At 47.8% G+C, this 12897-nt stretch overlaps 2 protein-coding genes across 2 annotated transcripts in view; one reads left to right on the forward strand and one right to left on the reverse strand.

Moving 5' to 3' along the window:
* LOC103778664 (ARF GTPase-activating protein GIT2-like) overlaps positions 1-5146 on the forward strand; it is a gene marked incomplete at its 5' end in the record, with an annotated part of 6496 nt that extends 1350 nt beyond the window's left edge. Inside the window, 2 exons of the mRNA XM_008946261.1 lie at positions 3801-3864; positions 4694-5146. Coding sequence (XP_008944509.1) covers positions 3801-3864; positions 4694-4906 — 277 coding nt within the window. The remainder of the gene's footprint in view (positions 1-3800; positions 3865-4693) is intronic.
* A 3208-nt stretch (positions 5147-8354) lies between these two features.
* Positions 8355-12782, reverse strand: TCHP (trichoplein, keratin filament binding; the record flags this gene model as incomplete). Its single annotated transcript, XM_008946262.1, has 10 exons — positions 8355-8360; positions 8583-8717; positions 8794-8979; positions 9163-9244; positions 10176-10336; positions 10596-10662; positions 10839-10951; positions 11396-11569; positions 12156-12224; positions 12726-12782. Coding segments are annotated over 10 exons (1050 nt in total), but the record flags the coding sequence as incomplete, so codon positions are not given.
* Positions 12783-12897: the final 115 nt, after the last annotated feature.

Consider the following 12897-nt stretch of genomic DNA (forward strand, 5'->3'; position numbering starts at 1 on the left):
TGAGTGGCGAGTTCAGACGTGTTGTGCTGAGCTCGTTGCCCTCATCCGTAACCTTTCCACCTCAATCCCTTGTTTCTCATAGAGAAGCAACAATAAAAGAAGCTTCAAAGGAGTTTGGTTTCTGTGTGTATCACAGTTCACAGTATTAGACTTGTTTCTTTCAATGATTTTTTTAAAAAATAATGCAACCTACTCAGCTGCTATTCTTAAATTGATTTTTTTAACAACCTGTTGTGTTCTTTTTCTGCTTTCTCCTCTGTGCCACGTGCAGAGAGGGGGGTTTGCCAGTGCTTAAATGACTATAATCCTGTAAAACACTGCACTGTGAAGCTGCTGTTCTTTGTTTTCCTGTCCCTGGCTTTGTCTCAGTGGGCTGAGAACTGCCCAGCCCGGGACATGCAGGGGATGGAGCAGGCTGGTTCCACCATCCTCTGCTTGCGGGAGGAGAACGTGTCCTTAGCAGAACCAGATACTTGGGGGGTAATAACCCACCCTCCAGGGCAGAGCTAGGAGTGCCTTAGATGAAAACCACACTCTGCACAGGTAATTGGAGGGTAATAAAATGATCCATGAATCTCATCCATTAATGAAGTACCTTCTTCCTGTTTTTTTCTTGCTTTCTTCCATTCCCTTTCCTGGCCCAGCAGACGGCTGGCGCCCGCGGGCGCGCTGCAGCCCCGAGCCAGCCCTGCCACGAGGGGTCCCCGGGCTGGGAGTGCTCCCCTGCAGCCTGCTCCAGCCTCCTGGTACTCTGGCCTCTGTCCCTGCCTCCCAGGCACAGTGCCCTCTCTCTTTCTCTTTGCTGCCTCTTGCCCTCATGCTCCCATCTGCACAGGGGTCGTTGAAAGCCATGCATGAAAATTCCGGGGTGGTAACGAAACTGCAGGGAGCTGGTAGGGAGAGATGGGAACCTGCAGGATTACCCCATCAGTCAAAGCTCCTGGTTCCAGAATCCTGGAACTGTCTGTAGTGTAAAATATTCTCCTGTCTCTGCTCCATCTATTGTCCATTGAGAGAAATTATGACAACCAGCAGCACAACGTGTGGTTGCTGCTTCTCTGCACTCCTGCAAAAGTAGAAGTGTGTCAGTTCCCAACATGTGACATTCAGACCTGACAGCTTAGCTCTGACCTGCTTGTACTGCTGGTGTGTCAGATGAGGTCGTTTGTGCCTTGAATCAATGAAAAAAGATGTGTGTTTATGTAGTATCTTCCAACCTGGCTAGAATATTGTTCATTAATTCCCAAAATAAAATGAATGTCAAGTGAGATGCTCTTTAAGACAGAGCTGGCAGGTGTTGCTGCCAGTGACAGATGTCAGGACTGGAGGAGGAGGTTACCACAAGTTACTGCTCACAATAGATTCTTTTTTAGGGCTGTCATTATTTGAGTATCTCCACCATGTCTTACTGGAATGTGTCTAAATTCACCCAATGTGTCAGCTTGCTTCATGAGCTTACAGCCAGAGTTCAGGCTATAAAATGAAGCCTTTCCTCCAGGACATGCTGTGAACTTTACAGCTAACCTAGAGAACATCCTATGAAGTAGGTGTCATTGGTTTTAGTCTGTCCTCGGAGTTATTCTCAGGGCTTTCTCTGCCTTGTTAGCAAAGGGTTTAATCAGCAAACTGGCTGTTTAATGAGGTGTGGTGCTGCTCAGGGTGCCTTGCAGGGGGCAAATTACCTGTTAACAGAAGAGCAGAATGGGAATTGCAGTGAACTTGGGAGACTTCTCTCCACTTTTTGTTGATTTGGAAGAACTCCTGTGCTTGGAGACATATGGAAATAGTCCTGTTCAAAGCAATTTTCCTGCATTGCCCAGATGACCTCTGTGTGTTGCTTCTTCCTCAGTGCATTTGCAAGTGACCTGTTTTTGCACTTTTGATACTGCAAGATGACCCCACAACTAATGACAAGAGGAGGAGGGAGGGGGTTGGTTTGGGGTTGGGTGCTTTTCACTTGAAAAGGCCAATGATCCACCATAATTTACAGATGCTGAATGTTTTTCTTCAATGCTGTTGCTTTGTGATTTTTGAGATTCTCTTAAGATTGAATCATACTGACAAACTCACACTAAAATTGAGTCTTTGAAGCATTAAAACAAGTCTTTAAAATTAGACAGGCCACACTAACACAGAGCTTCACAGCAGCTTATGATAAATAGTCTTAAGATCTATTTTGGACAGAGCAGTTTCCATTTGGTCTATAAATCAGAAGTGAAGTCTGTGAGGGTGAATGGAATCTGCTTTTGTTTTGTTAAGAGAATTAGTGAATATTTAGCCTAAAACACACTGGAAGTAATTTGGAGTTTGGTGATGCACGTGCCTGTAAGCTGCTGTGTGAGAGTTGTGTGTTGGCTGTTTGCTGTGTATAAATTAATCCAAGAAGGCATCTTGGTGTTCTTAAGTTACCCTGATGTGATGTTTTACCTTTCAACTTCACTGTTTTAAAAAAGCCTGGTATGAGTTCCATATGGGAACTTGCTGCACCCTGTTATTGGGGGTCTAACCTTCACTTGTGACATGAGAAGGGGCAACTAGTGCATGGTGCTGTATTCCTGGCTTCAACTCATCACTAACTGATACAGGAGTGCAAATAAATCCCCAGGGAATTGAGGTGTGTTTTCAGCACACATCCTACAGCTGCCCCAGGCTCTGCCCAGGGAGACCTGTGTTTGGAGCCCAGAGGGGAAGATTCCTGAGGTCAGGCTTCAGAATGCCAAGTGCTTGCAACACAATTCTGTTGAGTGTACCATGTTTTGGTACAAAGTGGTCAGCTGGGATTTTTTAAAGGCTTCCACTTTGTAACTCACACATGAAAAGCAGTGCAGGAAAATCACATTGCTTCAGGTATAGACAGGCCTGTAAATACCAGCACTTGGCTGTCAGACTGATTTTGGGAGTTTGAATGGCCAAAATTAGCTGAAACATCAAATCACCCAAAACAGCTTTGTTTTTTTCAACTTTTCTATGGAGACTATGGGATATTTTTAGCTGTTTAGATCCTTAGCTGTTTAAAAACTTTTCTTTTTAGCAGTCTGGATTAGTGTCTCTTGTCTTATGGGGAAAGAGCTCTGAAGACAAATGGATAGAGGGTTCCCTGTAGTGGCAGAAGTTAAACTGACTCAGATCCCACATACAAAGTGTTCTTTTAAAATCCACTTTTGATCATCAGTATTGCACTGGGGAGGGAAAGGCTGCTGGTCACTGGGTTTTGTTTAGATAGGCTCAAGCTGCAGGATCTTAGTCTGTGCCTGGCTCCCAGTTTGCTTGGGCATGCTCTCCTGCACCTAACAATAATATGTTGTTGTGCATAGACCAAACAGACTGAGCTAAGCAGTTTTCTGTACAATTTGGAGACAAATTGCAGTGTTTAAAGAGTTGGGTGGGGTGAGTTTGGGAAATGCAGGCGCGTGAATGAATGTTAATATTCATAGACTCATTTCCATAATTGCATACAAATATAGTCTTTTCCTGACAGTGTTTGGTATAATAGGTGTGGGCAGCTATTCCTTCAAACAAACTTTGATCAGAGGGATGAAATTTTGAACTATTTGTTGAGCTCTTGCTTTTTCTGAAGTCATGTATTTATGGACAAACTTGTGCTGAGGAGACACTAAGTGTTACCACATTGTGTGTTGCACCAGCCACTCCAGTTGCCTTCAGTGCAGCCTGCAAAGATATTTTTAGGGTGTTTATGGGGGTTTTGTTACTGACTGGTTCTTAATAACAGCCACTGACTAGTGGAATGGAAGAGAGGAGGAGTCTTTACCTCACAAATAATACACTCCATCTTTTTGCAGCTATATACCGTGCTCCGAGAGAATACATGTGGCAGTAACAGAAATGGCAGCCTTGTTCCCAAAAGTGAGTACTTTCCAGCATTAAAATGTCCTTGGCCTCTTTCCTCATTAGCAGATTTTCCTCCAGTTAATGAAAACCAAGAGCTGGTGGTAGGGAGAAAAGACCAGGTGGTTTTGTGACATCGTACATCTTTGTGTTTCTTAGCATCCCAGTTGGGAAGGGCTTTAATTTTACTCTTGAAATGAAAACTCTAAGAATTAGATGCAATTCCTCCAAAACTGGAGGCTACTTGCATCTGTCTTGAGGAGTTATGTGGTTATATGGGAGAGTAGCAAGACTCCCAAGATTCTGTTTGTGAGCTGCTGCCTGGATTTCTTACTTGCAGATATGTTTATGTCTGTTACCTACCAGCCAAAACCATGTGTTTCTTCCCAGCAAATTTAGAGAGTAACATCTCCATGACATAAGTTTTTGGACAGTGTTAAGGACCTCTGTAAAACTGCCAGGAAACTCTTACTGCTGTTGTGCCTACCTGAACAGATCGGCTTGTACATGCTGTACCCTGGTGTCAGCAAGGACACGGGCTGGATAGCAGGAAATGGGCACTAGAAAGTCTGGATGAGTAACATCCTAAATGAGAGCATGAAGCAGTGCTCCTGAAACCTCCCTGGGCTGAAGGAGGAGAAATTCAAGGAACCTTATTTCATCCTCCCAAGCCCCACGTCTGCAGCAGTGATGGTTTGGGACGACTCCTGCAGCACAGAGCACTCTGTGCAGAACGCAGGGCCCCAGCAGCAGAATTTCCACTCATTAACCACTACCAGCTAATTAAAAGCGATCCTGAAACGGTTTTGCTGTCCTGCTTAGCTCAACTTCCACTTTCCCTTCCCAGAAACCCAAATCTGAGCTGGTAAGGACTTCTTTGCGCCTGCTGACGTCCAGTGCCTACAGACTCCAATCCGAGTGCAGAAAGACCCTCCCCGTGGAGACCTGCCCCACGACAGACATCCAGCTGGTGACACAGCAGGTCATCCAGTGTGCCTACGACATCGCCAAGGCTGCCAAGCAGCTCGTCACCATCACCACCAAAGAGAACAACAACTGAGTCACACCCACCTCTGGGGGTGTTTTTTTTTTAAAGGTTGGATTGCAAAGAGAGGCGTGGAGCTAGTCGCATTTTTATGAGGAAAATTTAAAAGAGGGCAAGAAACTATTTTTTTTTTTAAAACTCAGTATTATTTTTGCATGTTTTCTAACGATTTTATGATTAATTTAACCCACTGCCTTATTTTGTGCCTGTGTTGCCAGTGTAGTTACAGATAATAGCGTGTCCCAAGTAGCTGTGGAGCCACCACCACGTGCCGGCGTCGGACCCAGCTCTTGCTGGATGTCTCCTCAAGGGCCACGTTCTGCTTTCAGGAGCATCCTCCTGATGGCAGCTCCACGGGTCAGAGGGCAGGGTCCTGCCTCTGCTCCAGCACCCCAGCACTGCTGGCTGAAGCACCCACAGCAGAACGGGCTCCCAAGGCTCCGGCACCCTAACTGCCAACCAGCAGGAGGGAGGCTGAGTACCAGCTGAATATTATCTGTTCCCATATCAACTGTTGTGCAATAATATGTTTTTAGTCTGCTAAAACCATAGTAGTCGTGGGCATCCGAGCTTATTACGTGTAACCATACAAGGTCTTTGTCACTTTACCTGTTTTGGAAGGAATTTGAAACTTAGTAGTTCTTTCTTGTCACTATGCCATTAATATATATGTTTGATGTTACTTTAGGGCATTAGTGGTTAAAATATTATCCTTTGTTTCTGGTTTAATGATTCATTCTTCAATCTCCTACCGAATTTTAGCACCCTCTGTCAAGGCACCATCTGGTTTGTGGCAGCATGACTCAGTAACTCAGGATGGGATTTCACTGAAGATTTCTGGGATGATTCAAAAAAAAAACAACAACCCAAACCCAACAAAAAAGGAAGTTAGATGAGTGCCAGTGCAAAAGCAGCTGGGTCTGCCATAGCATATAACCTCTGTACCTCAACATATCCAAATGTGAAAAGATTTCTTATTTCTAATAAGTTTTATGCAAGTCTTTTAAAGTTCTGCAAGCTGCACGTGGAGGAACCCAGGCTAGGCTGCCTGCCAGGGAGCTCAGTGGCTCACAGATGTCAGGGGGAGTGTGTCAGGTTTTTTGCTTTCCTCTGTTCACAAAACTTCCAAAAATGTCTCAGTCCATAATTTCAAAACCAAGTCTTTTTGGTAGTCCATGGGGGAGAAAAAAAACAAACCAAGCCCTGATTTTTGCCTCCACCTGTATCCCACTCAAAAGCATGTTGCTGGTTGGGGAGCATTTAGACACTTCTCCCAGAATTGAGAGTCTGCAGCATGTGCTCTGCCAGAGCCACGCACCCTCCAAGGCTTTCTGGTGAAAAACTGCCAGCTTTAGGTGAACAAATGAACTCAAGGTCCATGGCTGGTTTCTTTTGAACTCCTAGTGTGTTTGTATGTGTATATAAACACCAAGTGCCAGGGCTGGGTTCTTGTGTGCTGTAATTGGGTCCCTTTTCAAAGCAGGGCAAGTTGGAGGGAGGGAAGGGAGAAAGGAGATGACAACCCAGTAAATAAATGTTCTTCATTGTGGGGGTTTTTAATTTCCTTTCTGTGCTTCTGAGTTCCAGAGTTCTCTAAACTCACAGGAGCACAGACAGGTGGGGATTAGAGCTGCAAAAGATGTTTGTAAAACCTACTTCAGAATTCTGCTACTGGCAATTAAAGATATTGATCATCTTCTAGGAACTGGTCATGAATTGGCATCATTGAAAGGCAGTGGATAGGTGGTTTTACATCTCTCAGGACACTTGGACACTTTTCTTTAGCATATCTTACCCAGTTTCCCAAGCAGGGTCACGCCGAGTTCTGTGCTGAGTTACCAGTTGTTTGAGTTTGCCTCTGTGCCAAAGCAAATGGACACTGCTAACTGTGAGCCCTGGTTCCAGCTGTGCTGCCTCTGGATTTCCCACACACAGCCCTTGAGCTGGTTGGAAGGCTCCATGGTTGACTGACTTCCCCCTGGTCACTCAGACAGTGTTCCACTGAACAGAGTGAGCCTGGGGCTGGCTCACTTTGTGTCATCACCCCAGCTCTGTGACCTTCTCAAACACAGGTGGTCAGAGCAGGTGCTGCTGTGGGACCTCAGCTCTTTGCACAGCCAGCCAGCCTGGTTCAAAACCAGCAGTGGAACAGAAACACAGGACGTAGGTCACTCCTCAGGTCCTGCAGCCCTGCAGGGCAGAGGATTTAGAATATCTGACATAACAAAGGAGTTTTTTTTTTCTTTTATGACCAGATCTCTTTTTCCTCTGTAAACCAACTTGCTCTTTCTTTACAAAATGCTGCATAGGAAAGAAAAAGAAATGTTTGCCTTTGTCCAAATCTTGTATTTATCAGTGTCATTCTGTCTGTACAATATTTTGACTTAATCTTTTGTTTACAGTATTACTATAAAATGCTAAAAGCCTTTCAGTGTAAGAATCATTTGGGGTTATTTCACTGCTGGGTCTATAAAGATCTTGGAAAAGCTTCCACTAGTTGAGTAAAGCATCCAGCTTTCTAACAACCTTCCTCACAACCCTCTCCCCTCAGGGGCAGGGACAGGATTGAACTGGTCACACCCTCTGGAGCCTGGGGACTGATTCTAAGCCACATTTGCTGACAGTAATATCAAGGAATGTAGTGAAGTCATCACCTGAGACTCCCCTCACATTGTTGCAGTGGTTTTGCTCACGTCAGGAGTCATTCAGGTTGCAATTATTTCTGAAATGAGCCTTCAGCATGTTCTGGAGCAGAGCTGGACAGGCTGGGAGGTGCTGCTGCAGCACCCCTCTCCCTGTGGTTTGCAGTGGGTGCAGGTCCTGCTCCTCGGGGGCAGCACACAGGGTGCACAGCCCCTCGTCCCCTGGACGCAGCACCTGCTGAGCTCCATCCTGCCAGCTCCTGAGCACGGAGAGGGGGAAGCAGCTCAGCCCCCCCCGAGGGTGCTCACGCCCCCTCTGCATTCCCAAAACCAGTAGCCATTTGTTTTTGTGTTCAGCTGGGGCAGAAACAGGCTCAGAAATCTGCCCAGTTGAGTCTCAGCATCATCGTAGGTCATTCCAAAGCCTGTGTTATTTTGGGAGTTCCTTGATTCTTGAAAGTTTTCCTTCTGTCATCTTCAGCTGCCTTTAGCAGTGATTGCACCAAGAATCCTCAGGTCCATGCTGCTTTTGGGTAACCACAGAGCTAATGGGACCAAAAAAAAAAGATCATAACTACATTGTGGGCTCTAGAACTCACCTGCCACACACAGAGGAGGCACTTTGGAGGGGGCAGAGCATCCTCTGAGAACAGGCAGCAACACCTCCTCCCAGATCTCTGCCAGAGGTGGGGGATGCTGCAGAGCAGCTCATAGTTTAAGAAAATTGCAGTCTGGGCACGTGCTTTAGGGGGTTTTTACTCCAATTCAGCAAAGCACAACAGAGGGACTCTGAGCAGCTGAGAGGCACTGCACCGACTGTGCTAGTGCTGAAAAAGAATCAGAACAACATCTGAGGCAGCAGCAGCAAGTCTGCCTCAAAATCATCTAAGAGTTGGGAGGTAAAGCATCAATATCAGCATAAGAAAAGCAATTTATGGAAGAACTCTAGACCTCTGTCTGAAATGGCACCAGGGGAAGGAGCTGGCCCCATGTTCTGCCCTGGTGATGAAGAAGGATGAGAATCCCATGGGTGTGTGGCCAGTACCTACCTGGCTGTGGTAGCCACGCTCAGCCTCCCCCCACACCAGCTCCTTGCCGTGCTGCTGGGCCCATCTCACCTCATCTTCCTCCTCCCACGGGTGCTGCTGCTGCTGCTCCTGGTCCTGCAGGTGCCAGTCTGTCAGCTGGGCACAGAGAGGGGCAGTTCCCGTGGGGCAGGACACGCACTGGGCACCCCCAGCAGCAGGGGCTGAGCTGTACCTGCGCCTCCAGCTGCCCCCTGCGGGCTGGCTGCAGCTCCTCCCCCTGCCCCTTCTCCTGCCTCCTCCGTTCTTTGGCCTTTTCCAGTTCTTTAATCAGCTGCTCTCGATATTTTATAGACTCTTCTCGGGCTCGTCTGTTCGCCTCCATCTCCTCCTGGAGCTGGCACCATCTGCCTGCAAGGACCTTTGTGAAATGAGAAGATCCTGCCTCAGGACTGGGGGAACCTCAGTGCAGGCGGTTAAACAGGCCTCAGAAAATGTGCTGGACAAGCAGAAACTCTCTGCCCTGGGAACTGAGGGCTGTAAACCCCCTGGAGGGTCACAGCTGGCATGATGGACCTCAAAGCACCTCAGAAAGGGTCATCACCTCCTTCATCAGGCGATCCCTGGCTGCCTTCTCTCTCTCCCATTCTTCTTCCCTCTTCTCCCACACTTTTTTAGCTTCGTCTCTGAAGGAGAGAGGAAGAATTATCTCTGAGGTTACTACTTACAATTAAAACCCCCATAGGCACACATGAGCTGCCCTGTGCTTTGAGGAGCACTCAGGCTTCTCTCCAGGCTAGTTCCTGGGCAGCCAGCGTGTCCACCCCACGTGTGCCTGTGTCAGGGAACTGCTCTGATCCCCTGTTACCAACAGCAGGAGGGAACATGCCTGAGGAAGTCCTTGGACATGCCCCAGACACAGGAGAGCCTCGGGAGGGAGCTTTGCCTCCTGACACCTGATGGTGTTGCTGGAAAAGCTGAAGATTTTGCAAATCTTCCCTCTGCAACAACACCTTTAACTAAAAGTTGAGGGCAGCACACACCACCCTGTCACCAGTGGGGATGATCTCTGAGCTGGGGTGATCCTGAACGAGGAACCTGAGGCAGCTTTTATCTACAGGCTCAGAGATACAAAAGGAAACAATATGCAGATTTTGGAGTCGCTGAGGCTGAACCCTCCTCATCAGTAATGAAAAACCACTGAAAATGAAGAACCACTGAAAGCTGGTTACAAAGTACTTACAGCTAGAAGGCAATTCTTGCTGTCTCCACCTTGGTGCTTTTTTGGTTGTTAAAGCTCTTGCAATAGGGTTAAGGTAACAAATGAGGGACTAAATCTTGGGCTGAGGTAGTTGAAAAACAGCCTCAGGTTTTGATTCTGTCCTGGCAGCAAAGCTCCAGGTCTGTCTGTGCTGGCACACTGGCTGGCACACTGGCTGGCACACTGGCTGGCACACAGCAGGAGGGGCAGAGCTCACAGCTACCGCAGCGCTGCGGGAACCGCACGGCCTGAGCTGGCTCCGCTTCCAAAGGCTACTTAACAACCAGGCCTGGAGCTCTGGCAGCCAGGCAGGGACACCCAGCACCCACGGTCTCTGCAGAGGTGGGCAGACTCACCTGAAAATAGTCTGCAGCTCTGCTTCCCTCTCCTTTTCTAACTGGAGCTGCTCCTCGAGGACACGTTTCAGCCAGGCGGCATCCGCGGCCGGTCGCGCAGGCTGCTGGGGCTGCTCCTCTTCCCTCTCCAGGAGGGCTAACAAGATTTGCCTGTCCATCTCCTTGAGAAAAAAACACAAAAAGCAACCACCCACGAGTGGGCAGGGCTGCTCTCTGTGAATTACAGGTGACAGTGTCAAGGGTGAAGACGCTCAATCTGCCACCATGTCTGTCCCCTCTTTGCTCCAGCCCTGTTCACAAGCTGAAGGGGCTCCCCAACTAATAATCTGTAGGCACCAGCAGCAGACACAATGAAACACAAAGGACAAGTTTCCTCCCATATTATCTATAACATATAAATCAAGGGGTGTTTTCTCTTACCAGCTCCTCCTGTACCTGCTGGGCTCTTCTCTTTAACTGGGCGTTACACTGGTGCCTCAAAAAGCGACTGCAGGAGAAAGGAGAACATTCAAACTGACTCCACAGCCTGTGTTACTACACACCAGCACTCGAGAGGACTGCAGCCCACCAGTGCTACCTGAAATACCTCCTCAAGTACTCTCGTGGACATAGAAGCAGGTTCTGCCCCAGCCCTGCTGAAACAAGCTGCACCTGATCTCATACCCAAACTCGCTCTTCTTCCGGTGCTCTTCCATTTGTTTCCTTTCTTCTTCCAAGTTCTCCAGCTCCCACTGCTGCTTTAATAATTTCTCATGTTCTTTTTTCAGCTTTGTTGCCTAAAAGGAAAAAAAAACAATGAAAAAAGAGCATGTTGGAGCCAGGACATCCCTTGTGCCCCATTTTGATCCCCTGCAAGCAGTCTGGATCCTCACAGTGCAAAAACAACATTTTCTTTCCTTTGTGAGACACTGTGAGGAGCTCCAGCTGAAAAAGCCTTTTGACATGACCTGCCACGCTTTAAAGTTTCTAGATCTCTTTTCCTCATCTGGTGCAGCAGAAGAAGCTGCTCATATTTCAAGGGGAGCAAAGAAGAGCTGCTGGAATGAAGTCAATGTGCCTGTGTTCAGGGGAGAGGTTTACATGGCTAAGAGATATTATGTCACAGCTCTGTCCCAGCTTTAATCAAATGGAAACCTGGAGGGAAGAGGTCAGGTCAGTGTTGCTGTGTTTCCACGTGAAGCAATGAATTTCCTTCTCAGATGAGGAGAAGATAAGATTACCTCAGCCTCCTGCAACTTCAGTTCTTTGATTTGCTGAAGCAACACCTCTGCTTGCTGCCTCTCTTCCAGCTGGTGCTTCTCCTCCTCCTGTCTCGTTCTTTCCAGCTCTTCCCTGTGTGCTGTTTCATATTCATTCTCATAATGTTTCCTCTCCTCAAGTTCAGTTGCTTCTTGCTTTCCAAGCCAAAAGAAAAGACAACATTTAAAGCTTAGGCTCATGCAAGTAAACAGCCTCCAGCTCAAGAAATCCACAAACCAGACTCCTGCAGGCTGACACACGTTGGGAAAATATGGAACAAAACACACTAGGGAGGAACAGAAAGCCAAAGCCAAACTCTGTGAAGACTGACACTGCCTGAAAACAGGTCTCAGCCTGGGCAGGACCCTCAGGGGCTGGATGCAGAGCAGAGGTGGCCTCACGAGGACACTCAACATTTCCCTATTGCAGCCTAGATCATTGCTTCAGTGAACTCTGAAATCTGTATTTGAAAGCCTTTATTGCTCTTTAACATCCAAATTGCTGCTTTCTTGTACCTAGTGTGTGTGTGTGTGTGTGTGTGGTTTCCATATCTAGTGTGTGTGTGTTCAGATCCTGAGCTCCTGCAAACAGGCAGCTCCTGTTCCTGACCCATCCGTGGCCATGCAGAAGGTGAGCTCTGTGCCAGCTGGGTCAAAGGGCACACAGCTGGCACAGCTCCACCTGCTCAGCTGTCAGGAGTCTGCCCCAGTGCCCGGTAACCCCAGGGCTGCCCCGGTGTACCTCGGGTTCTTCCATTAGCTGGTGGCCCCAAGCCTCCGTCAGGTGCTTCCTCTGCAGCTCAGGCTCCACCTGCAGGCACAACAGAGGCCGTGGTGCCAGCAGCTCTCCTGTCCCCCAGGCTCTGCTGGGCTCTCCGGAGCACTGCTAGCCCTGCAGTCCCAGCAGGACTCATCTGGGTGCCCTCAGGGCCCACCAGGTCCCAAGCTGAGGGTCAATGTCATGTCCCAGCTGTGGGAAACACTTCAGTGACACTGTGGGCAGGGCTGTGCTGGCTGGAGCAGCAGCTCAGCAGAATAAAGAATAAGGGAGTGCCTGCAGATACAGCCTTAAAAAGCATCTGAGACACTCACCTCATGGGCACTGAAAACCTGCCCTGAGTCAGAACAGATTTCTGACTGCTTTTGAGGGGACTTCTTCCAGTTTGGATGATTTGCTTCTTTGCTTTCTGCTTACCAGAACTTAGGACAGTTGCTCAGATTTGAGATGAACAGTCCATACATGATGATTTTCAACTTAAAAAGTGGTTTAATAAATGCAAAGCAGCAGGGACTAAGAAGGAAGTTACATCACCTCCTGGAGCTCAGCGTTGTTCTTCCTCCAGTGCTCAGAGAGCAGCTGCTCAGCAACCTGGAAACATGAGGGCTGGATTATGTCACAATACAGAAAAATTCCAGATACCAGAGAACTACAGGATCATTTTGGTTGGAAGAGAGCCTAAAGGTCATCGAGTCCAACCCTTCCC

Source organism: Merops nubicus, unplaced genomic scaffold, assembly GCF_000691845.1.
Source record: "Merops nubicus isolate BGI_N331 unplaced genomic scaffold, ASM69184v1 scaffold49548, whole genome shotgun sequence".
Lineage (NCBI taxonomy): Eukaryota > Metazoa > Chordata > Aves > Coraciiformes > Meropidae > Merops > Merops nubicus.